Below are 26,877 nucleotides of genomic sequence, written 5' to 3' on the forward strand. Positions count from 1 at the left end.
CTCTTGTAAAAAATCTATCACATCGATCAGAAAAACTTCCATTGATACCTTCCCATGAACTTCCTTATAGACAACTCCAGAAAATCATATATTTGGAATTCATTCAGGAATTTCTCCAGGTATTTCTTTGGAAAATTTGTCATTGATTCCATCCAATTTTTTTCTTAAGGTTTGTTTTGGAAGCCTTCCGTGGATTCTTTCAGAAATTTTTCCGGGAATTTCTTCATAAAATCTCCTAGGCATTTTTTTTAAATTCCCCAAAGATTCCTCAAGAAGCCTTTTCAGGGATTCCTTCCAAGATTTCTTTTAGAAATTCTTCCAAAAGTGATTCTCTAGAAATTCTAACATTCCATCAAGTATTTCTTCACGAACAGATCCTGCAATTCCTTCAAGAGTTAGTCCATGAATTCCATTTGAAATTCTCCCGGATTTTCATCAAGTATTCCTCCGGAAATTTATGCAGGAATTCTAGCATAATTTATTCTCGTGATTCCAGCGGGAATTCTTCCAGAGATTTAACAAAAACTGATGTAGAGATTCCTTTAGAAATTTCTCCTGGTATTCAACCATATCCATGGTTTGTCTAATGATTACTGAACATTTTCTTACAGATCTTTTGAGAAATATTTTGAAAAAACTACAGAACACATCTTTGGTGAAGTTATTGGAAAATTTGAGTGGATTTTTATTTCTTTTTTATTTAGGGAATTTCTGCCGTAGGCAGGTTCATCCCGAAATTTGCGTGGAGTCTATTAAACTAATCACCGAAAGTTTATATCATTTGAGGATTCCTGAAAACCCCCAAAACTCAATTAAATATTTTTGAGAACAAAATTCAGTTAAAAAATACAGAAACAAAAATTCAAAAAAACCTGTAAGATTTGCTGAAGAAAATTATGCATCATTTATGTTATAAATCTGTAATGTTCGTACTTATACTCGTATAAAAGAAAACAACTTCGGAAAATTGTTAGGTGACTCCCATTGAAATTCCTAAAAAATAGACGAATGAAATACATTATAAGAATACAAAAAAAAAATCGAGGGGAAATTGTTTCTTACACTAAGTGCAACTTTTAAAGATACTTTGAAAAAAAATGAATAATTACAAACTTAGCAAATTAACAATGTCGCGGGGCGCCAATCTGGATGCTTGCCAAGGGCGCCATGGGACCACGCTACGGCTCTGCGAACAGTATTATCATAGGTATGAAGGGGTTGTAAGTGACAAAAATATACTACAAAAATAAATGAGGTTTAACATTGTTCAACCCATACGAAATGTATGAAGTATCAATATAAACCCAATTTTCTCTGATTTATTGTAATTTTTCTAAACATGGTAAAAATAATCTTTAAAAAGTTCCTAAAAACTAGAAATCTGAAGAATTTTTCAACATGCTCTGCTCAATGACGACTAAATGGTCACTTACATTGCTTTGCATCTGGACCCCTTATATTTGATGACGGTTAAACAGTAGAGTTATCTATGCAGAGTAAGGTTAAGAAACACCTGTATAAGTTGAAAACCAGTAAGGCCGTGGTCAGAAAGCTTCCGCCAAAAAGTATTCGTGAATAGGTTAATGAACAGCCTTTAACTACTCCATACATAACAGTTGACAATAATCATAATTTCAAGTGCTATAACATTCCTTCATTAGAAACTCTTAACGCCATTTCAACCTCCACCGTTGAACAACTCTAGCATCGCAGTCACCAATGTGCGAACCGCCCCCTGATGATCTCGTGCAACTAGTATCTACTGCTGCTGCTGCTGGTTGAGGTTACTACCTAGCTACTAAGGTGGTTCACATGGTTGCGCGTGGTCCGCACCAGCCCGAACCAAGCTCGAACTCAACACAAGCAGCGAACAAACAGGGCGAAATGTGGGCGTCCTTTTTCTCCTTGATTTTCAAGTTCTTCGATTTGAACATATAGATTCAGTTTTTTTTTTCTGGTATTTAATTTTTTTCTATACACTACTGGCTTCCCCACACGAACGGACGGACGGTGGCCGGCCTGGCCACACACTTCTCACTTACCTTACCAAAATTGAAAGACCGCCGCCGTCGCCGTATACAATGCGAGTGAGTGCATGTAGGCATGAGTCTGTCGCCACCGACAGCGTCTTTGATTTGCAAATAGGCAGATCACAAAAGATTCGTATGATTTGTTAGGCAAGGGGGAAAGACAGACAGACGGAGCTTGAGAGAGAAAGAGTAAAATGCCTTTTTTCACGCTCGCCGGATTGAGTGATTCACTAGTTTAGCAACGCTTGCCCGATGCCACCGCAAGGCTTGATTGAAGGAAAGATTTCATAATTTTTCAATTAAAACCTGTTCGAGCACCTTCACGTTCGAAATTTGCATAGCAGATGGATTCTTCCCCTGTGTGGATCGATGCTCAATCGCATCAGGCGTGTTTATTTTTCACTTATTCACTGGCATCTACCACAGAACGCTACACTGGGCCACAAATTAAACGAAAAATTTCGAATACCAATGACAGGCTGTTTTCACATACGCAAACATTCAACTGTTTTAGTTTTCATCTTTTTGATCGTTTTTTTATTTATTTTTTTATTGATTATGTTAGTTTTATTTATTTTTATTTTTTTTTGATTTATATAACTTAATTGATTTATTTTATTTTTTTTTATTTATGTGTGGTTTATGGCTTATGGTTTTAGGATAAGACAATTCGTTGAATTATTATTTATTTAGGGATGGTAAAAATTAAATAAATGAATAATTACATAATTTGATTTTTCTTCTATTATTGAAATTCATTATTAACTTTCAAAATGCAGTTTTTTATTTCAAAGATAGGTTTAGTAGTATTTTCAACATCACCAATTTGTTCAAAGTTTTATTGGAATGTATGCTATATTGGAAGCAGGTTGAGTAAATCAACGTTTATGAGAAATTCCAACTTTCCTATTTTCAAAAAAAAACATTGAAAATATGATTCATGTTTTAATTGCAGTAAGTACTAATATATCTAGAATCAGTTTTCAAAAGTATTGGAATGTCAGGAAATTTTTCAACCTTTGTTAGTCAACACTACTCGATCAGACCTTCAACCTTCCATAGGTCATAGATGTTTTTTTCATAGTGTAACACCGTGCATTTCGGCGAGATCTCTCACTTACATTCAATTATTACTGACTGCACTCTTATTATTTGTTGAGTAATCCACGGTTCGTTCGTTCGTCGATGCACTACTGGACACGCTTTGCGCCCAGGCCAAGTCCCCCAATATCTGCGCGGGGCAGATCAAGACCCACCGCGGGCATTAGGCCAATCGAGAGGCCCCCGCTTTATCTCACTTCTGGCCGTTGATGGTGATGATCAAACAACTCACACAAAACACCAAACCAATTTAATCCATCCAACTATCCAGTAAAGCACTAACTGACTGTCGTCCACGTTCAAAATCTACACTCGCGGGCGTTCTTCCTAGACGCTTGGCAGGTCTCGTTCTTCTGTGGGTTCGTTTGGGGGTCTATCCGCAGCAGCGGCAGCAACAGCACACTCACACGGGAGAAGTCGTTGTCACGACGCGGCGACGGCAGCGACGGGTGCAAACTTACTGTACTGACTGTCGATTTAATCCGATCGCGCAGACGGTTCGAACCGAACTAACGGCGGACGCCGGACCGGACCGAGCGACTTGGTTTAGCATAAAAAGATCGCGCGCGCGAGCTACTCACGCTCGCGTATAGGTTCCTACTTGCTTGCTTGCTTGCTGGAAGACGTGTTGGCTTTGCGTGACACTGCGACGACGAACTTTGTCGATGTCGCATGACTCGGTTAAGAGCTGCAAACAACCAGCAGCAGAGCGTTTCGTGTAGCATCAGTGTAGCCTGACTGCAGTTCGTCCGTTCTAGCCTGGAAATGACGAAGACGCGAATTGTCGCGTATTTGCTAAAACGTGGGGTGGTCCTCAAACTTCTTTATATCAATTCCGATTTGCATTCATCAATGTAGGGTAACGGAACCTACATAGATATAATAAGATTTACACTTCATGTAAACTTCAGTTTAGTGATGTAAACTTAATGTTATGACGGTTTACATGATATATCATATAAATTTGTATTTATGTTTGTGGGCTTCGTGGCCGTGCGGTTAGCGGCGTCAGTCGTCTAAGCGTTTCGTAAGCCTCGGAGTGTGGGTTCGATTCCCGCTCCAGTCGGGGAAATCTTTTCGTCAAACGGAAAATTCTCCACTGGGCCACTGGGTGTAATATGTGTTGCCCGTTGTCTCGTGTCAGTAATGTTTCAGTCTGTGCAGCCTCTGGCTGAAGACGGTGTAGTGTCTTTTAAACACACCTAGTCATGCTGATTTACATGATATATAATGGAAGTTTACATGATATTTTATGATTTTTACATGATATGTCATGTAAACTTCTGTGATATCCCACGCTCCAATCATGTGCATCATATGTCACAGAAGTTTACACTCTTTTTTCGATCTGTGTATATTTAGCAAAGTGCTCCCATTTTCATCAACATAGCTAGTATGCGCTATTTGTGAATTTAATATTAGGAGTGAGCATGCTGTCTTACCGAAAGAATTGAAACAATCGGAGAACAATCTATTTTTAAAATAAGATGCACATAGGAGCAATTTAGGATGGGTCAACGTTGTATGGCAAAATTTAAAAGTGATCCAATTCAATCCGATCAAAGCTTTTTAGGAACTATTTGAGGTCCCAAACAACTGAGCTAAATTTGGGCATGATTGATTTAGCACTCGGAGTTTTCGAGCGACGCGTGCTAAGGACGATCTTCGGCGGTGTGCATTTACACGAACGTAACGTAATTTTATATGATATCTCATGTAAATATGCACTAACTCTAGCATTCCAATTATGTGCATGATTTTTCGCTGAATTTTACATGAATATTTTTTTCTGTGCGGTGTGTGGCGGAGAAGAATGAACCTCGAGCTCGCTGCACTTTACGGCGAATCCAAAATCCAGAAGGTGGCCAAAGCCGGAAGGATACGGTGGGCAGGGCATGTTGCAAGAATGCCTGCAAAGCTGGTGTTTGCAACTGATCCGGTTGGCACAAGAAGGCGTGAAGCGCAGAGAGCACGATGGGCGGACCAGGTAGAGCGTGACTTGGCGAGCATCGGGCGCGACCGAGGATGGAGAGCGGCAGCCACGAACCGTGTATAATGGAGAAATATTGTTGATTCAGTTTTATCTTGAATTTGATGAAATAGGGTGCGGGCACCGGTTTTGGCCAGTCTAAGGGAAATCATTTTTATAAAAATAACCAATAATCCTATGAAAACAACCAATGTGTCAAATGAAAGGTTTCAATCTATATTTTGAAGCAAAAAGGCAGAAATCAAACCAATACTTGATTTTTGTATTAAAAGTGGCACTGGCCAAAATAGAAGCACTGCAACAGTTTTGGCCATATTCTTAAGTTTGGTTTCTATTTTGGCCAATCACGTGTAATTCTTATGGGGGTGGCCTGGCCAAAATAGATATATGGGAGCTGATTTTTTAAAGAAATATATTTTTTCTTCCAGTTTTTAATCAAAATGTGTGGTTTTCACAGCTGTTTTCATCATATTGTATTAGGATCTACTAGTAAAAAATAAATTTACGCCGATTTAGATCGCAACAGGCTCAATACAGCACTATGGCCAAAACTCCGGACTGACCAAAACTGAAGCTTCTACCCTACGAAATAAATGAATGAATGAATGGTTTAGCCTACATTTAGAGCATCACAGACCGAAAAAAGAGTGTCAAATTCTGTGACATATGATGCACATGATTGGTGCGTGGGATATCACAGAAGTTTACATGACATATCATGTAAAAATCATAAAATATCAAGTAAACTTTCATTATATATCATGTAATTCAGCATGACTCTGTGTGTTTACATGACATACAACACAAATTTACATGATATATCATTTAAACCAGAGTATCTGTACGCACAAATCTCATTACGAGATTGAGAAAAGTTGGCTGTGTGTACATGAAATTTCCTTGAGCTTGAGACTCGCGATGTTGGTGCACATCACATTAGCATTGCGAGTCTCAATGAGACATCTCAATGAGACAAGCTCCAGGAGGGTCTGGTGCAGCTTGTTATTACCCGACACCTACTTGATACACTCGCAAAACCTTCACTAGGATTACATTTACAGATAATGTTCATCTGGGATTGGGTTGACGTATTCCAGGAGTGGAAAGGATTCTGGTTATAAGTATTCTGGGGCAGATGGAAAGCAGCCGGAGGTGGTTTTACGACGGGAAAAGTGGTACCTAAGAGGAACAATCCTGGAACGAGCGTCTTTCCTAGTTATGTGAGTACATATGTCCATAATTCATAATGTTTTGAGAAACTGCATAAGAGTGCTGTAGATACTCGTTTGGTCAGTTCGTGCGCTTGCGATTGGTGATTTTGTGGACGTGTTTTGATTGACCAACGGAGGAATGAAAGGAAATGGTCCTAACGTTCTTCAATGCATAGATTATAATCGGTGGGTTCCGTCTTTTTTCACTTCACATAAATGTACCATAATTGGTTTGGCAAGTAGAGCCTGAAGCGACTAGAAACGAGAACAGTTTTTGTGTTTCCTCTGTAGCTATTCAGTGTCGCCCCAGTGTCAAATAATACGGTTTATTATGGTAAGGATTTGTAAAAAAATGGGTTCAATGTGATCTACACAAGCAAGTTGAACGTGTGCACCCACTACCCAGTGCCCCAGAGTTGTGTACCTTACATAGTTTCTAATCGATGTAACCAAAACCAATGTTCATTGGATCACTAATTCACCCAAGTTTGCGAGCGGTCTGCGAAAGGGTGAGGAGGTTACGAACCACTTCGGTAACTCCCAAAGAAACGTCAAAATCCAAACCACCACCGCCATTACCGCTCGTGGATAAATATATTGAATCCCTAGATAATTGTCGATCTCGCTATTTCTGCCTTAATTCTAGGATGGGATCAGGTTCACAAGATATCTGGGCCTCTAAAATAATTCTTCTGCAATTCGTTTCAACTGACAAATGTCTCAATGAGACGAGTCTCACGAGACGTCTCATTGAGGCACGTACACACATTTTTTTATGAGCATGCTATGATCTCAAATCACGCAATTTTCTTGAGACGCATTTCCAACCAGCGCATGGCACACTGTCTCATTCATGTATACATGAGATTTCAGACACTCTGATTTAAACCATCATAACATTAAGTTTACATGACTAAACTGAAGTTTACATGACGTATAAATCTCCTTATTTTTATCTGTGTAAGAAAACAATCTTCTCTGTATTTTTTCTTGAAAGTTGCTCAATATTGTCCTATATTTATAACTGATTATGTAAAAGTATAGCCCAGGATGTGTCGGACTTCTTCGAAGACCGAAAAGCGATCCGATGTGTGTGGGAATAGTTAATAGTTGCGCAAAGTGTATGCATAACCGATCGTGCTCAAATTTTGCATTTTTTGGGTAAATGTAATTTTTTCTCTTTTGCCGCAGACTTGAGCTTCAGTTATCACCTGCATTGTATATTTTTTTTGTTAACAGTACATACACATTACACACGCTATGTATTTTTATTTGGCTCTACAAATCTCGATATTGGAAGGACTATTGAAATGGAAAGAGATCGAAATAAAGATCCTATTTTCAATGGACGCTAGATTGTAACAAGCCAACAAGTACAAAAAAAAAATGAAAATTGATTGACCGCCCGTATTTTTATTTTCGGTATGTTATATTTATCGAGGTTACGTTATATCGAAGCAAAACAAATCCCGAAATATGTTTGAAATTTATTTTTTCGAAAATAAAATAAGGCCTAAAGTTCATGTTATTCACCTGACAGGGGTTTTCAACCTTTCTTATATTTATTGCTTTCATCATTTTGGATTTACTGCGTATATTTTCAAAACTATCTTTGTTCCATATTCTTCCACAGTTACAACAAATAAATATGTTTTCACAGACAAATACATGCAACACTTTTAGTATGTTTCGATTAAATTACCAGTCACTGAAGCATACACGCCTACCGTGAATTAGGAGGCACTACTTAGTGTGCAAACGTCAACTCAAGTTCTATGGATTTGCTGCTGATTTTTTTTTTAATTTTTAGTTGAATCAGTGTACGATGGACAAAAATGAGTGTTACGTTTGTTTGTTTGAGACATTGTTTTACTTATATGATTAAAAATTGATCAAACTTGATTCATAAGAATTTTATTTTCATTATAATGTCTGGTTGAATTCATTTTCAAGAACTTAATTCATATTGATTGCAGCTGGGTTTCATCCAGGAGCAGCGCTTGAATCTGAGTGAATATGAACAATACGACCAGTTATCAGTGCTAGCAACCACTACGAAGAACACGCAAAGGGAGCAAAGAAAAACAAAACCAACTACGACTACTGTTCTTCATCGGTCGGTTGGCTTGTGAAGCAAACTGATTAGTGATCATGCTTGCTCACTTTCTGCGGCGAGTGTGAAGATGTGGAAATGATTCAGTTGATATATATATTGCTCAAAATTTGTAAAAACAACAGTTTCGTTGGTATGTAAATGTTATACGTGACTATTATAATCGATTTAATTTGAGCTTATGCCATTTGCACCGTAATAACGGGATAGAAACCAAATATATTCATTGCCATAAACGCCGACGAAAAGAAAGATTCAGAGAACCACCACGCTGCTGAACCGTCGTTTCTCACACTCAGTAAAAAATTTGATTGCTCCTGCTCCCACTTGATTCTAAAGCATTCTAAGGCATATATGTAGCTACCGCTCTGTATTGAGAAGCGCCATCAAACAGGGGCAATTTTGGCTTCATCCGGGGAAAAACGCTTAAATTTTAAAGCACTCTTCAGGAGTTCTCTATAGAAACGCCCCCTGTAATGTTTCCAGTGATTGTCCAATGATTCCTAAGAAAATTCTTCATTTTTTCCAAGGATTCCTTCTTTTACACATCAAAAATTGTCAAATAAAATTCTTTCAGCTATCCCAGGTAGAAAAAATCTATTTAAAAATTCTTGAAGTAGTTCCTCTAGAGATTTTTTTCCAAGAATTCCTTCTATAATGCTTCTATAAATTTCTATTCGGATTCTTCTTATAATTCCTGATAAGATTTATTCAGGATTTCATCAAGTGATTCCTCTTAAAATATATGCTGGGATTTCTCCAGGAATTCCAGAAGGATTTCTCCAGTAATTTCTGATGTTATTCCTCCATAAATTCCTACATGGGTTATTCCAGTACTTCCTGTAGGAATTCTGCCTAGAATTGCTCCATGAATTTCTATTGCAAAATTTTCCGGGATTTCTCCAAGGATTATTTCATGAAATTCTCCTCTATTTAATTTCTCTTGCAAAACTTTCCGGGATTTCTCCAAGGATTATTTCACGAATTTCTCCTCTATTTACGTGCATTGCTTATGATTCATCTATGAATTCCAACGTGGATTCTTCTAGTCTAGTTATCCCTGCAAAGCCCCCTAAAAATTTCTGCTTAGATGCCTTCTGGGGTTCTTACAGAAGTTTCTCATGTAAAGCTTCCAGGATTTTCTCCCGGATAGTTCATCAGAAGCTTTTTACTTGAATTCCTGCGCATATTCCTTCAGAAATTTATTATTATTATTATCTTTATTTACGAGATTTTCAGCCCTGGGCTGGTTCATCTCGGAGCCTTCAGAAATTCCCGAAAATTATCTGATGATTCCTTTGGGGATTTTTCCAGGAAACACTGATGGGATTGGTGATGAGTTTTTTGGGGTATTTCTCTGAAGATTCATCCATGAACGCAACGCTATATTAGAGGCGTTTATTTTAAATTTCTGGTACGGCGCAGGCTTCTTTATTTCTTGGTATGTACAGGATTTTTCTCTGATATCTCTGAGCATGTACTCGTCAAACAATTTTTAAATGAAAAATAAAACAGCTTTGGCAGTGAAAATTCTAAAAAAACTACGATAGTTGTCATATAATATTAAGTTAGGAAGCAGGCTTAGTTTTATAATATCATTTAGATTATCATATATCATATCTTATATCTCGCTAATTATTAAAATAGCCAAAACTAGAACAAAAAATGTAACGTGATATCAAGGTAAAAGTAATGTTATGCACATCAGCTACACTCACACAAGGAACCAATGAGACCCAAGTAACATTTTTTAGTCAAATATACTATAAGAGGTTTTTAAAACCATCATAAAACCAAAACAAAAGGTGTAAGATTTTATGACGGTTTTAAAAACCTCTTCAAGACTAATTGGTTATCAAAATGTTACTTGGGGATAGCTGCTTGATACGAACAGGCATCTTCTGTGTGTGAGTATTGATGATCTTCAATTTTTAGTCGAGATTGGCACCGGCTACATCAGGTTGCAGGTTAATGTGGAGATGTGGAGAGAAGTTATGCAATCGCTTGTTTTCAACAGACCTTGGAGTTCGCTGCATCTGCATGCGAATGTTGGAGTGTTGTTGGGTAATGTTTATTTTTGGCATAGAGGTTCACGCATTGGTGCGTGGATGTCTGGCGTGAAGTGATATATTGTGATAAGATTACTGTGGAGATGATACGGCACAGTTCGCTTGGTTGCAAAACTTGGCTATGAACATTCGTTTATACATCGAAAGTAGATTGAAAGATAAAAAAACAGAAAGCAAGAGGAGGAGCTTCTGTCATAAGACCACCAAGCTCGTCTTGTAACAGCCTTCGTAACAAGTAAAACACACAAACAAACATAGGCCTTGAAGCATGTCTCTTTTTAGTTTTTTTTTCGGTTCAGTCACTAAAAAGTCGCTATTTTTTAGAAATTTAAACTTCTTCTTCTTGGTGTAACTTCCTTACTGGAACCTTGCTGTTTTGGAAAATTTAACAGTCTTTACTATGAAGAAGTTTTGAAAGAAGTGTAATATTTTGTTGGCTATATTCCGGGATGTTTTCTGTGATATTGCGCATTTACTTCACCACAAAAATTTCATTCAAAGTGCGCAATTGCATCAAACCAACCCAGCGTCTTCAGAGCACTTATTCTGCATAAATCGAAGAAATAGTGCGCTGACAGTAATGAAAATTTCATTTCGATATATCTAGATTCAATCACCTACAGCTCATTTCAGAAGCTAAACCTGAAAATATTTTTTTTTCGTATACCATATTTTAAGGTTCAGCTTCTGAAATGAACTGTAGGTGATTGAATCTAGATATTATGTCGGAATGACATTTTAAGCACTGGCGCTGAAAACACAAACTCGATTTGATGCAATCGTGTGCAATTCAGTGGTGAACTTAATGCACAATATTTTCTGAAAGTACGAGACTTCAAAAAGATTTTCAACGGAAACCTTGGAAGCATCCCTTGAGAACATCTAAACTAGTTAAAATGTAGCAAACATTTCTGAATCCAATTTTTGAAGGACTTGAATATCCTAGATATGTCTTGCAACATTGAACACACATTCTCCATAATTATGCTAAAAATATATGCAAAAATTTGAGAAAAAACAATATTTTCAACAATAGTTGATAAAAAAAGAGACATACCATCACAAAAATCAGGGTATTCGCTAAAACTGTGCTTGGCTATTTTTCAACAAAAAATAGCAAAACGTTTCTTACAAATTCGTAAGAAAATCCAGAATTTATAACAAAACTCTTGAACGTCCGCATAAATTGCTATAGGGGCATAAACTACACCTGGAATTATTCTGGGATAATGGAAAATTTAAGTTTAACGACGAATGCTCTTAAACATTCAAGGAATTCGAAAAAACATTTGGGAATTACAGTATTTAGGAATTCCCGAATGTTCATTTTGAAATTTTTCAGAAAATTTTTCGAGGAAATACGCTGATAATTTACAAATATTGACAAGAGGTTTTCAACGAATTATGTAGGTATTTACTTGACAAAATTTCCAACATAAAATTTGAAAGAAATCTTTAAATAGTATGAAATAAGACTTCTTTCAAGAATTTGTTTTATCACAGCTTCCACCAAAAACATGCAGAATACCCACGCCTATACAGCTGTGGCTATAATTTGGAGAGGAGGGGTCTCAGAAGCCTTTGAAGGGAACTTCAAGGGTTTTAAAGGCGTTTCAAAGCATTTCAGAGAGTTTCAGGGGGTTTCTGGGACGTTTTAAGGGCGATAGGAGATGTTTTAGGGACGTTTGATAGCATTTCAGGGGCTCTTCAAGTGGTTTTCAGGTGCGTTTCAGAGGGTTTCTGGAACCTATTAAAAGCATTCTAAAGGGTTTCAGAGGCATTTCACATTGAATGCGGGGAGCATTTCAATGGGATAGTAGAGGTTCAGGAGCCTCTCGGGTAAAAACGGAACCTTTCAAAGGTGTTTCATCGTGTTTCAAGGGCATTTCAAATGGATTATTGGAATTTCAAGTTTGTTTTCATAGGATATTTCAGGGGCGTTCAGGGTTTCAGAGGTGTTTCAGGGGCGTTTCAAGTGTTTTTCTGGAGGGTCTCTCAGAAGCTTAAGGTTGCGTTTTTGCGGGCACAGAACAAGAGAACCGTCCAACAAAGCAGGATGAAAAAGCAACTCAATGTTACGATCAACCTTTATCTGGTTCTGCGGATGATCCTAGACAAATTACGAGAAAACATCTTGCAGCCTGAACATCTTTTCATTATTTTGTAAAGCAGCATCTGACGTCCCGTAGCTCGCAAACGCAAACAGGGTTCATTCTACTTTAAACGCTGATCCTTCCGGTGACCCCTACGGTAACGAGATATGGAGGTTGGGAGTCTCTGAATGCAATTCTGCCCACTATGAAATCACGCCAACGTCTGTTAAGTGTCAGTTTTGAAGAGAACTTCCGCAGATGTTGTATAAATTAATACCTACCTAACTAATTAGAACCACCCTGAGTTGACAAAGTTATTATTAACTTTGTACATACTGATAAGTATTATGTTCAATCCGTAATACAATCGCCTCATAACCAAAAAGCAATACTCAATGCATTGCTAAGGTCTCCGTAACTTAAACTGGACCAGCCCACTCACAGTCCGTAACAAGTTTATATTTGCTTTCCTGTATGGAAGAACAAGAATGGAAAACGTGTGAGTGCAAACGCGAAATCTGAGCACGATCGAAAATTAATGTTGCACGACATCAGCTGCTGTTGGGTGACAACCGTTAGAGATCTGAAACGTATCAGTCAAACCTGTCGAATCATTCTGGACATAAACGTGCATAGAAAAAAGCACACATCGGGTTTTTATCATCGCGATGTTATCAAGCAGTTAATCCTTGTATCTATTGCAAGTCGACCTTCGTCATATTTCATATTCCTTATACTGCTGTGACACTCCGCGGGTCGTTATCAAGTTTGCAAAATCAACGGCCAGCACATTTTATCGTCTTTTTCGCATCAAATCAAACGCGCACGCCCGACTCGGCTTGGCTTGGTTTGGTGGCTAGCTGAGCGTCGAGCTGCTTGTTACGGCGAGAGAATCGCATCAGCCCCCATTCATAATCCGTTCAGCGTTGCGGATGGAAAATCGCTAAAAATATATTTTAATTTTTAATTTAAAGCTCGGTACCCTTAATGTGTAATTTTATTTTCCCCTTTACAATAAAATAAATATAAAAAATACACACATTTATTTCGTATCGCCATATATGCCAACTGGAACGAGCCGTGTTTGTAGCGTCGAAGGTCGCCCGCGCTTGAGACGTTGAAGTCTCTGCTTCTCTGAGGCTGTGTGATGTGTGTTGTGTGAGCGAATGAGTGCGCGAGAAAAAAAATCCGTACACGATCGATCGAATCAACCAGCGACGACGAAGGCGACAACGACGATGACGCCGGCAATGATGACTCCAGCACCGATCGCCGATCAAAACGTCACATTGCTCTCGTTGGACGCGTGCTTTTTAGTGAATGATGAGTTGAAGCACACCGGATCTGACCGGGTTGACGGATGGTTGGTCATCTTCCCACAATTTGTAGTTGGTTTGTTGTCAGAGCTGTATATGAACGGCATTAGTCCTTTTGGCCGGAACGATCCTACATGAGTACAATCCGTAGTTGCTACCCGCAGTGTTGGGAATACTCACCTGAGAAAAGATATACTCACTTGCTTCTATTTCAGTCCAGAAGCATGCTATCAAAAAATGATGTTTGAACGGCTTTTAGATTGTAGTTTAATCTAAAAGTTTGCCGAATAAAGTAAAGGTCGCAGACGCATACCAAAACCGTGAGAGAGCTGTGAATACAACGTGAGTATAAATTACATGAATTTTACTCACCTCGTACTCACAGCTCTCTCACAACTTTTGTATGCGTCTGCGACTTTTACTTTATTCGGCAAACTTTTAGATTAAACTACAATCTAAAAGCCGTTCAAACATCATTTTTTGATAGCATGCTTCTGGACTGAAATAGAAGCAAGTGAGTATATCTTTTCTCAGGTGAGTATTCCCAACACTGCGGGTAGCAACTACGGATTGTACTCATGTAGGATCGTTCCGGCCAAAAGGACTAATGCCGTTCATATACAGCTCTGACAACAAACCAACTACAAATTGTGGGAAGATGACCAACCATCCGTCAACCCGGTCAGATCCGGTGTGCTTCAACTCATCATTCACTAAAAAGCACGCGTCCAACGAGAGCAATGTGACGTTTTGATCGGCGATCGGTGCTGGAGTCATCATTGCCGGCGTCATCGTCGTTGTCGCCTTCGTCGTCGCTGGTTGATTCGATCGATCGTGTACGGATTTTTTTTTCTCGCGCACTCATTCTAAAAGCCCTTGAAACATCATTTTTTGATAGCATGGTTCTGGACTGAGATAGAAGCAAGTGAGTATCACTCTTGCAAGTGAGTATTCCCAACACTGGCTACCCGGTGATTGACCTGAACAATTGAAATTGCACAGGGAACCAACAAATGGAGCTTGGGAGTAGGTTACCGTTACAAACCTCAACAAGTATCAAATCAATAACGGTGCCGGCTTCATCCTAACGGTCATCGAGGAAGGGAAGTTATGTTAGACGCGCGTTGCTATTAGATATTAGGAAATGATTTTTTGTTAGTGAGAAGAGAGAAAAGCCACATGATCGCGATTCATCATGCTCAGCGGTGTGATATATGCAATATCTTTTTCAAACAAAACTCAACATCATTGAGCTCAACAAAAACGCTTACACCTAGTTTAGGTATTCTTGTTAATACTTAAACAGCTGCATTTAAACATTATTTTTCTGACAATACTTACATGGAACGAGCTCACCAATTTGCATCCACCGTAGGTCCACCGGAGAATATGCAACTGGACAATGATGCCACGGAAACTGAACACGACACTACAAAGCAGTGTGCTGCGCTGCCATCTAAACGACCGAACCTTGAAAAACTGAGCTCCTTTTCGACCGGGGAGGTCATTTGACCCCAAATGACGAGGAATGGCTGTATAAAATTACACACTTGATACAGGGTATGTAGTCTTAGTAACTGGCCCTGTTCCTGACAGGCTAATGTACCTGAGACCAGTAACAAGAAGAAGAATATGGATACTGTATTCAACAAAGCTGTTACAAATTTACACTTCGAGATGTTTTTAGGTTATATTAGATCAACCAAACTACCCTGGAATTCAGAAGTATCGTAAACTGGACCCAAATTGATCGCTGAGTTGAAATTGATCAGAAGAAGATCAACTCACACGTCTAAGGCCGGGTTGTAGATGTCAATCAGTGCAGGAGATAGAAACAGCCATCCGTAGCATGAAATCGAACAGGGTCCAGGGGTCGATCGCATATGAGCTAAGATGCTCAAAGCTGACCCCGTAGTATCCGCACAACTACTGCATCAATTATTCTGCAACATATGGGAAACCGCGACATTTCCGGCCGACTGGATGCAAGGTGTCTTAGTAAAGGTACCCAAAAAGGGTGACCTGATTGTATGCGATAATTGGCGGGGCATCATGTTACTGTGTACCGTTCTCAAAGTCCTCTGCAAAGTGATCCTTAACCGGATATAGGAGAAGATTGCCGCAACTCTACGACGGCAGCAAGCAGAATTCCGTGCCGGATGATCCTGTGTGGACCATATTGTCACGCTCCGTATCATTCTGGAGCAAATCAATGAATTCCAAGAGTCTCTCTACCTAATGTTCATTGATTACGAAAAAGCTTTCGACCGTCTCAATCACGAAAACTTTTAAGAAGCCCTCCGGCGCAAGGGTCTCCCTGAGAAAATCATCGGCCTCATTGAAGCACAGTCCAGGGCATTTTCGTGCAGAGTACTGCACAACGGTGTTCTATTCGATCCCATCCGGGTCGTTGCTGGAGGCAAGGATGCATACTATCACCGGTACTGTTCCTCATCGTAATCGACGAGATACTGGTAGATGCGATTGACCGTGAACCAAATCGTGGATTGCTGTGGCAGCCCATTAGCATGAAGCATCTAAATGACTTCGAACTGGCTGATGACGTTGCTCTCCTAGCTCAACGGCGCTCTGATATGCAGAGCAAGTTTAATGATCTTGCCAATCGCTTCTCAGCGGCAGGTCTTACCATCAACGTCAAAAATACCAAATCGTTGGATGTAAACATGATCAACCTTTTCAGCTTTACGGTAGCTGGGCAATCAGTGGAGAATAAATAAAAGAAAATCGCGTTAAGTACTGTTCCTTTGAATTCTACTAAGAATTTGCATCCTTTGACAGATACGTATTTCGACCTCAACTGTAAGGTCGTCTTCAGTGTCTTGTACTTGACTCGACTCTAAAATGTACAAGACACTGAAGACGACCTTGCAGTTGAGGTCGATATACGTATCTGTCAAAGGATGCAAATTCTTAGTGGAATTCAAAGGAACAGTACTTAACACGATTTTCTTTTATTTACAGATATTCCCCTAACAAGCCCAGGTTAATCATCATCAGTGGAGAATGTTGAAAGCTTCCAATATCTTGGTAGCCAAATGGCGGCCGATGGCGGCACCAAGATCGACATAGGTGCACGGATCAAGAAGGCGAGGGCTGCTTTTGCGAGTTTAAGAAATGTATGGAAAAACAATCAGATCATTCGACGCACCAAAACCCGAATTTTCAACTTGAACGTGAAATCTGTGTTGCTATACGTTAGTGAAACCTGGTGTGTATCAGTGGAGAACACGCAACGGCTGCAGGTCTTCATCAATAGATGCCTTCGGTATATAATTCGTGCATGGTGGCCTCACAATTGGATCTCCAACGTGGAGCTCTATCGTCGATGTCATCAAAAGCCGATAGCGACAGAAATTCGGGAGCGAAAGTGGAGGTGGGTCGGCCACACTCTACGCAGGGGCGGAAACGAAATCTGCAAACAAGCGTTAGACTGGAACCCAGCAGGACATCGCAGCAGAGGCAGACCCAGAAGCTCAGAGCGGCGCACCCTCAACAACGAAATCAAGCAAGTCGACAGCAATTTGACCTGGCCACAGGTCAAGGCGATGGCTGGCAATCGCTCTGGATGGAAATCTTTCAATTCGGCCCTCTGCAACACCGTGGGTGCCCAGGACTGAAAGTAGTAAGTAAGTACTCTATATAAACCATTGAAGTTGAATTGAATTGGGAAGTTGTCCCACTATTGTTGAATTACGCGTATACCAGGTGTTCCGTGCGGAACGTACCGCAAGCGAGTGCGACTTAAATTGAATAGAACGCCCGACGCCGATACCGCCCATCGCGTCATGTTGCAGGAAACGCTGTCTTTTCTAACCATCTTCATGCTATTTTCGTCCACCAATACACCGCACTCACCAGAATGCAACTCCCGAGACGACCCACCCTGTCAACGCCACTGTGACCGTGACTTCCCACCGCAACCGCAAGTGTCACCTGTGAGTGGCAGTGAGAGGCTCCCACTATCGTCATTGTCACCAGTGTGGTAACTCACTCAAAACTCACCACAGCAGTGTGGTGAGTTCAGCCTGCGCTAATTCGAGAAGTTTCCTCCCACGTCTGGAACACGTGCTGCGATATTGCGAGAATGTTCTAGACTCCGAATATGGCGATTGGTCCGCCGCAAAAGTTAGTCTGGTTTCAACCATCCGCGAACTTCGAACTTCAAACAGGATTTAATTTTTCTGCAAAATCACTTTTAATAACACAACAAAGTATTAAACTTACAAAGTATTTAGTTCAATCAGAATCATTCCCCTTTGTTTTGAATTACGGCCCGCAGACGCTTCTCGAAGTTATTACAAGTCGCACGCACCTCTTCGCCCGGTATTTCATCCCAAATTTTTACCAAACGGTTTTTGAAGGTATCCAAAATCAAGTTCTTTGCGTCGCCCAGGTTCCCTAGCATGTATTCCCATGTACAAACGTCCAGTAGGTTCAAATCTGGAGACGAAACCAGCTATTCCGATGAGCTGATGAAGCACGGTAAATTTTGCTTGCATCACTGTTCAACAACCACTACCTTATGCGTCGGTACTGAGTCCTACTGGAAACAAAAACTTTCTTTTCCAAACAGTTTCTTGGCACTGGGGAATGGGTGATCTTTGATGACGTGTTGTAAAAAGTATTCTTTGTTGATTTTTATGCCCCTGTTGATGAACAACAATGGTAATTGACCACCAAACCGGACTTCGCACAATCAAGTCGCGACGCGACCCAACTCGCGACGTTTTTTAATCATGTCAAAAGTAGTGCGCATCCTTCCCGTTGTTGTCAGCCACCCAGCGCACTAGATGCGAAACAGTTGCGACACTTGTGGACCAAGAAAATGGCAATTTTTGATTGAATGTCGATCTTGATTCCAGCCGGATAGACAATATCGTTGAACCTCTCGTTGTCGGCAGGAATTTCACGAAGACTTGCTTTATACACACGATCATTTTGTTTATTCAGAGACGCTTCCAAAGTAAAAAAAATCGTCCGAAAAAAAAATGTGAGCAGCGTGCGTCTTGAGCAGAACGCGAGATCAGGCAACCCTGTCGGAAATATTCTTCAGAGTCAATCCGTGAATCCTTTGTTTCTCAAAAGCCCCGTATCTAAGATCCCGTTTCCCCAAACACACTTGTTTTCAATGCAATAGCATGAATGCAACGTATGGCTCCCAAACTAGAGTATCACTTTCACGTTGCCACCCTGTACAGTCCACCCGACCCGACCGGAGTTGGCCACGGTTAACGCGCCAACACCAGGAATCAGAGTCGGAAAAAGTGAGTTTGTCGCAGGAGAAAGACTTCGGAATATAATTCCAGGTAATCGTGTGTGGCCAACGACGGTCCAACTTTCCGTGCGCCAGTTTCTGTCGAAGAAGCTTCCGACAATCACGTAGTGATTCGAGGAATAGCCTATGTTCATCAGCGCCTACGAAACGTACACAGGGGCGTGCAGATTTTCTAACGTCGAGAATCTAGCCCTACTGCAAAATTGTTTAAAGCGGTAAAATGCAGGCTCCTACTTCAGAGTTGTATACCGCAAATTATCAGAATGTTGTGGATGCTGTAAGGTAGGGCTGAATAGTTGCTATGTTGCTGTCGAACGTCCGAAAGTCTGCGTCTCTAAGAGCGGACAAATTGGCATCGTGCATCCAGTTCGGTGTGTTAGGGAGCTTACCGATCATTTGTAGTTGACAGAACTGATAACGAAGAAATTGCCGGTCAGCACGTAGCTGGTCGTTTCAGATCAAGCATTCCGGAAGAAAAAGGTGCATAGTGCCGAATCCAGCGGAGTTCCCCGTCAGGTTCCGAATCAGAAGAAGAAGCCCTGCAGGATCTGCGGCCGCTGCGATCAACGTATCCGTAACTGCTAGAGCTTCAAAAGAATGCGGTTGCTGGTGAGGTAGGAGATGATACGGAAGTGGAGTCACGGAAGCGCACGAATCAGTGCGAGCTCCACAATCCGCTGCTGAATATAGAGCATGGTATGAGCACCAACTGCAGCGTGCACCTCCATCGGCAGTCGATGATTTTCCTGATGATACGGATCACATTGTACAACGGGAAGCACAGTGTGGACGCGATATGCGTAGACTTTACCCGGGGTTCAATGGTAGTATGTACGCATATGACCTCCTCTTTAGCATCCTATTCATCGTCATACACGACTTCTAGTTTTGATGGGCATTTACGCTACTGGAGAAGTCGCTGGCGATCGCGTTGTAAATCCAAGGTGTAATGCAGCCATACTATAAGACCTGGGAAGCGTGTGTATCCATAGTGGTGTAGCAGTCCCAAAGTGTGAAGATCTTCGTATTAGTCAGAACAGCGGACAACGTGGACAGCCTGAAGTTGCCGCATTCAACGGTATTCATATCGGTCATTGGAGGACACTCCAACCTGCGAGGACTTTTATTGACTTTTTTTTTCAACTGTATTAACGAGATTTTTAGCCCTAGGCTAGTTCATCTCGGGGCCCACGCTTTACTTCCCTTCCGAAGGAAGAACTCTCATTTGTGAGTTTGTCGGGAGTGGGATTCGATCCCAGGTCCTCGGCGTAATAGTCAAGTGTTCTAAGCATCACACCAGGTCTGCTCCGCTATTCATTGGCTTAATTCCTGCGTAGAGACCCGCATATCCCCATCGGCCTTTGGTACGCTCCTTTGGAATTCGGGAAAGGAAAGTCTGACGAAACGACCGCCGTCCGATCTGAGCTAAGCTGGAAGATCATCGGGCTAAAGTACACAGATCGAGCTGAACCAGGTATAGTCAGTCATCGCAATTTCCAAGCGGTTGCGAATCAAGATTTGCACGACATGCTGCGAATCCATTACAGCCTGGAGGAGTCGGATTGGATGTTGAGCATCGAACATTGTTGTTTCCATCGAACTTGTAACACTGTGCAACTGTGGTGTGACCTACAAAAACCCCAAAATACGTCAATGACGTACATATTCGCTAACGTCAATCACATTCTTTCTAAGAAGATAGGTGACATCCAAAAAACTGCTTCATGAATCAATGACGACCACCAAGCATCGCGATTGGATCACCACAGCATCGTCCATAACTCGTTCTGCCGTCGGCCGTGTGATATTGGACTTGGTTGACCATAAAGTGTATACAGATGAGATTGACTTCCTCCGCTCACTCTCGGCTTGAACGAATAAGTGTTTATGAACTGCATCATCACCAACAGCACCAGAACCACCAGGTAGGTAGGTAGGCGTCCACCAAGGCACGTTCCGCTCTTCTGATGGTGGTGGGCTTTATGGTGCCGTTGCGTTGCGTTGGGGTGTTGTGAATGCGTAGTGAAATAATTTTTTGTTGATGATGGCGCTCATATGATGGCGATGACGACGACGACGACGACGATGATGATGCGTTAAATATTCATCGGAATCGGTGGCGAAGGAGTCGGAACTTTGCCCTTGTTGTTGTTCTTGCGATGGTCAGGGACGCCGGTTTTGCATGCTAACATCGTAAATTTTTGAAACGGCAATGGGAAGTTTTTCAATTAGTTTCCCTTTTTTTGTCGGTAGGTTGACGAGAACTGTGGACAGTATGTTGGAGTTCCTGGCTTGGTGAGGGTATTCTAAAGAATCGAGAATGAATGTCAACCAAGACCCAATTCAGTACATTAATTTGAATTCCGACAGCAATGTTCGGACCGTTTTTCTGGACGTGAAACCGATTTATCACGATGAAAACCGCGTACTGACTAATGGATTTAACAATCGAGTTGGATTTCCGCCAACGTCTCCCAAGAGAGCGTTCGGTTTGGAAAGTGAATTCAACACTCGATCGGTGAGTATGACGCACCACCAGACATACGGTTGGAACTTCCTTCCAGTAACGATTTCGCCATACCATACGCAGGATATAGTTTACGGCACCACGAAGCCAATCTACAACGTTCTTCGGATGCTGGGAGTGTTTCCTTTCTCGAGACCTTCACCCGGTGTGACATTGTTCGCTTGTGCGAGCCCGGCGATGGCGTACTGCGGTGTGTTCTTCATGGCACTTATGGTAATTTCCGCATTCATGACTAAGTTTGGGTGATATTTTACGCGGCGCTAACGTTTTTGGTCATATCCGTAGTCTTACGTCATCTACATCACCATCCTGAGGATCGACATCGTCCGCACGTTGGAAGGTCGCTTCGAGGAAGCGGTGATCGCATATCTCTTCATCGTTAACATCCTGCCGGTGCTGATCATTCCGTTGATGTGGTACGAGACCCGTAAAGTTTCCAGTTTGCTCAACCAATGGGTCGATTTTGAAGCGATTTATCGAAAAACAGCTGGGAGGGAACTGGAGTTGTCGTTTCGGACTAAGGCACTGTTGATTGCTATATTACTGCCGGTTTTGTCTTGTCTGGCGGTCATAATAACCCACGTAACAATGGTCGAATTTCAGCTGATTCACGTTATCCCTTATTGCATTCTGGACACGCTTACGTATATGATGGGAGGTTACTGGTATATGACCTGTGAATCACTTAGCATAACTGCAAACATTCTAGCTGAAGACTTTCAAAGGGTACTTTATATCCTTATCTATAGATTACCACCATAACCAACCACGTATCTTCCAGGCTTTGAGGCACGTTGGACCTGCTGTTATGGTATCGGAGTACCGTTCACTGTGGCTGCGTTTGAGCAAGCTGGCCCGGGAGACGGGATCGTCAACGTGCTACACTTTCACCTTTCTGTGTCTCTATCTGTTCTTCATCATTACCCTTTCGATCTATGGTCTGATGTCGCAGATTTCCGAAGGTTTCGGCATCAAAGATATCGGCCTGGCCGTAACTGCCTTCTGTAGCGTTGGATTGCTGTTCTTCATCTGCGACGAAGCTCACTATGCATCGTTTAACGTGCGAACGAAGTTCCAAAAGAAGCTGCTGATGGCAGAACTTAGCTGGATGAATTCGGATGCACAAACCGAAATCAGCATGTTTCTGAGGGCCACCGAGATGAACCCGTCTAGCATAAATTTGGGCGGGTTCTTCGATGTTAATCGGAATTTGTTTAAATCGGTAAGTGAAACTTTTAAAGGCAAAACGTTATTCTATCAAGGTGTCCTAATTTTAGCTTCTGGCAACAATGGTGACTTATTTGGTGGTGCTGCTGCAGTTCCAAATCAGCATTCCGGATGACTCAAGCATGATAGTTATGCATAATATGACGTTATCCTATCGAGAGTAATTTTTTTCAGTTAACTAAAAAATTGAGTTGATAAAGAGTAAAACTTCATTGACCATTGACGTAACTAGATTACGTTAAGTAAATTTGATATTGTAAAATAAGATTCGGAAATCGGAGAGATGAGAGAAAAAGATACACAATCGAAACTAGGAACAAAAAACAACTTAGAAAAATATAGAAAAAAAAAAACAAATATCACCTTCTCTAGAAATACCTTCATCATCGACAAAGACGCCTTTGTAGTCATCCCTCCGAAAAGACTCATTTCTCATGATATGTGCTGCGGTTATTAATTCTAAGTCATCTGCCCCCAGTCATTCATCTTCGATAATTTCCCATAAGTGCATCACGTTTCCAGTCGACGGCGGCCTCATTCTACGCCGCAACTCGTTGATTGCACCCGCACTTATTAGTCCACCACCACCACTGACTGTGTACTGTACCAACTAAATAGCCTCGCACTGCCCCCCTTCACTAACAGGGTCTCCGGTCACCTCGCGTTGATAAGTTGGGGATAATGACTGGCATTCTCGCTAATTGAAATCGATAGTGTATAAAATATCTCAATTAATTTACTCTGTCATTAGATCCGCACCAGCCAGCCTAGTTGACGAACGACGACGATGACGGCGGTTTCAGTTGTTGCAACTCTATATCAACTTGTGTATCACTCTTGAGTCCAGCAGGAGGGACACTTGTGTGCATCTGCACCACTAGGAGACCACGATCGAGTGCCACCACTTGCATGGGGTGTCTGTTTATTCAACCTCACGCTTCAGCTGCGCGTCCGGAATGGCCAAAATTTTACAACCATCATCAGGAAGTGTCCGTTGAAGTGGCTGCATCGAGCAAATCCACCATCCACGTTTGGAGGAGTGCTTAACCGTTGTTGTGGCTGGTTGAAACTTTGCGAGCAAGGGTGGTTTAAGCCCATATCGGAAAAGACAAAATGGATGCAGATGATCAATACTTTGTCCATGATTGATCAGAACCAGTGCAAATAATTGTTTTTGAGAAATGTTTCAGGCAAAACTTTCCGAGGAAAACATAAAGAGGAAGCTTTTCTGATTAACCCTTTGGGCCTAAGTTTTCCCAAGCTTCAACTTGAAGTATTCCGAATGTTTCGGTACCCCACTTTACAGAAAAGACAAAAGAACGTATAACCGGGGATGGAATCACTCACTTGTACTCAGATAAAATCATTTGCTATTCTCTCAGCTCAGAAGCCTGCAATCAAAAAACAGTGTATGGACTATGGAGGAGTTTTACTTTGTAGTTTTATCTCTCTTACGGCTTCAATATGCGTTTGCGATCCTTACTCTATTCGGCGAACTTTAAGATAAAACTGCAAGGTAACACTCCATAACACTGTTCCATTACACTGTTTTGTTTTCAGGCTTGGGAGCTGAGATTATAGCAAGTGAGTGTATCTTATTACAAGTGAGTGTTTTCATCGTGCCTATGCACAATACATCAACTGAATAGTTGGCTGGGAATGGTCAACATTCTCACTGTGCACGTTTCAGGGGTTATCTTTAACGGTACAATAATGGCGCCGGCCACGTCCTTCGCAGTCAGGTTGGGAGAGGGAAGGAATGTTAGTAGCAACCTTTGTTGTAAAGGACCGCGTTTACCGCTGCGTCTTCACCAAAGGCTGCAGGGAGGAATGCTTGTTAGTCGGGAGGGTATCGTTGGGTCTGGCTTGACTTTGATAAGTAATACATATGACCTTTTGAAGTTGAATCATGCCATGCAAACTGCAGCGTTGTTGCTTATTTCACGCAGGAAGCAAACAATCCACCACACGTCAGGTGATCACTCTATGTTTATTTATAAAAAAACACAGCAAATACACATAAACATTGGGTCTCCAGGTAGCCTCGTGGTTAAGGCTACGGATCGCCAATCTGGAGACAACGGGTTCGATTTCCGTTCCGGTCGAGAACATTTTTTCGACTTCCTGGGCATAGTGTACGTATCATTGTACTTGCCACACAATGTAAAAATTCATGCAATGGCAGGCAAAGAAAGCCCTTCAATTAATAACTGTGGGAGTGCTCTAAGTTGAAGAGAGGCATGCCAAGTTCCAATGCGAACGTCGAGCCATAAAGAAGTAAAAGAATATAAACAGATGCATAGAAAAACAGTATGTGAGATATTATCTGTCAGATTGCACAAAAAAGAGAAATTCAAGAAATAAGCAGAAGAGAATTTGTAAGATGCATTCATTAACAGTGACAAAATGAGATAAAAATCCAAGTAGACACTCATAATGACGAACTATACAAAATCAATGAAAAGATATTTCTAAAGAGAACAGCACAAATATGAGAATACAAACTATGATCTATGGTATAAGACTGAAATAATAAAATAATTGAAATAGAATCCACAGAAAGAGAATGACAAGGAACAGGGTAAGAAAAACGGATCACGCTGAAAAACAAACGCTTTGTCCTAAGCGGTGCATGTTGGTAACAAATGCGCTCCGCAACAAACGCATGTCAGGCGATGAGAGCAATAAATGGTACGTTCTCCAAGCAACCGAACGGTTCTGGCCGGAGTGAACCTTGCACTGACTTGCTTCCAGCTACTCAAAAAAAAGTGCAACATATGTTTGTGCTATATCAATCAAAGTGCTCTTGTCCTCCAAAATAATTTCTTTCACTATGGCACCAAATCTACAATGGATGCAACATCCTCTTTCTTTATTTAGATTTTCTTTCCAGTATTAATTCACCTACCTACTATGAACGTTGTTTCGTTCAAGGTTTCGTTAGATGCAGGATGATGCGGACATACCCGGGTAGAGGTAAAATACTGACGATCAAAACATGATATTGGTTTGATTGATATAAGAGATAAAAGATCTGAAAATAATATCTGAAAAATGTTCTTGGAACATCTGAACAATATCAAAATTTGATATTTCAAGATCATTCGAATAGCTCGCTGCTATTGGTTAGATCTTACAAAATCTAAATATGATTTTATGATGATGTTCCAGGAGTAAATTTTTGATTTTATTTTTAGATCTTTTATCTCTTATGTCAATCAAACTCATATCACTTTTTGATCTCCATATCAAAACATGCTATTATTGAGCACTTTTCCTCTACTCGGGTACCCTCTCTTCGGGATTTTGAGGGGATACTCGCTACCAGCCGCCGCAACTCTCTCTCTTTACTGTCTTTATCAAAGCTTGCAGGATTCCATCAGCTCCAGCTCCAGGTTATACTTCGCTCACCATGCCACGCGTCCAATTCTTCGTCACTGCTTCATCCAAAATGTAGGCTGAATCTTCCTGGCTGTCGGGCTGGTTTAAGACGCTCCGTCGTGGTACGTTTGGTTGATCGCCGTCGAAATATGCTCTATCGCTAGCTTTGGAACATTCACAAAGCGCTTCAGCGTCAACGCATCGCTGGCTTCCGAACCTGCACCGGTGTAAGCCAACGGACACGAATTTAAGTCCTCCGCTTCTGTCAACGTAATGAGCCATTTTACGAAGTGACAACAATGTTGATGATGATATTGATTTTCACGGGTTATTGGACGCTACCTCCTGTCAAAATTCATTCATAAAATCGGCTCGTAAAATGGACTATTAGCAGCACCTCATCTTTCCATTCCGTCCTGTAGCACCGCCACGACTACTTTCACGAACCGGGCCAGTCGCTCCCAAACGCCTCCCAACGCTGTTCCACCTCTTAACTGTCATCGCTTCACGTAAAGAAGCAGAT

At 41.2% G+C, this 26,877-nt stretch overlaps 2 protein-coding genes across 4 annotated transcripts in view; one reads left to right on the plus strand and one right to left on the minus strand.

Moving 5' to 3' along the window:
• The window catches only part of LOC109421733 (inverted formin-2), a 303,562-nt gene extending 299,898 nt beyond the window's left edge, over positions 1 to 3,664 (minus strand). The window contains exon 1 of one of the 2 annotated variants that reach the window (XM_029858142.2): positions 3,152 to 3,664. The gene's annotated coding sequence lies outside the window, so the exon portion shown is untranslated. The remainder of the gene's footprint in view (positions 1 to 3,151) is intronic. The other variant, XM_029858144.2, reaches the window with a different exon arrangement.
• Positions 3,665 to 20,251: 16,587 nt separating this feature from the next.
• Positions 20,252 to 23,153, plus strand: LOC115254441 (gustatory and odorant receptor 24). Of its 2 annotated transcripts, XM_029851942.2 has the most exons (5): positions 20,253 to 21,737; positions 21,810 to 21,959; positions 22,032 to 22,472; positions 22,528 to 22,968; positions 23,024 to 23,153. In XM_029851942.2, the coding sequence occupies exons 1-5, from the start codon at positions 21,540 to 21,542 to the stop codon at positions 23,135 to 23,137; spliced, it is 1,344 nt and encodes a 447-aa protein (XP_029707802.2). In that variant the 5' UTR covers positions 20,253 to 21,539; the 3' UTR covers positions 23,138 to 23,153. The 2 variants fall into 2 exon arrangements, with proteins under 2 accessions (XP_062712868.1, XP_029707802.2); XM_062856884.1 differs by having other exon boundaries at positions 20,252 to 21,959.
• Positions 23,154 to 26,877: the final 3,724 nt, after the last annotated feature.

This window comes from Aedes albopictus, chromosome 3 (assembly GCF_035046485.1).
Source record: "Aedes albopictus strain Foshan chromosome 3, AalbF5, whole genome shotgun sequence".
Lineage (NCBI taxonomy): Eukaryota > Metazoa > Arthropoda > Insecta > Diptera > Culicidae > Aedes > Aedes albopictus.

Bases quoted from the DNA above. Each gene is read 5' to 3' on its own strand.
- LOC115254441 (XM_062856884.1), top strand. From the start codon at position 21,540: ATGAATGTCAACCAAGACCCAATTCAGTACATTAATTTGAATTCCGAC. The intron at 21,960-22,031 runs GTAATTTCCGCA...TCATATCCGTAG, and splicing joins TGTTCTTCATGGCACTTATG to TCTTACGTCATCTACATCAC. The intron at 22,473-22,527 runs GTACTTTATATC...CGTATCTTCCAG, and splicing joins TAGCTGAAGACTTTCAAAGG to GCTTTGAGGCACGTTGGACC.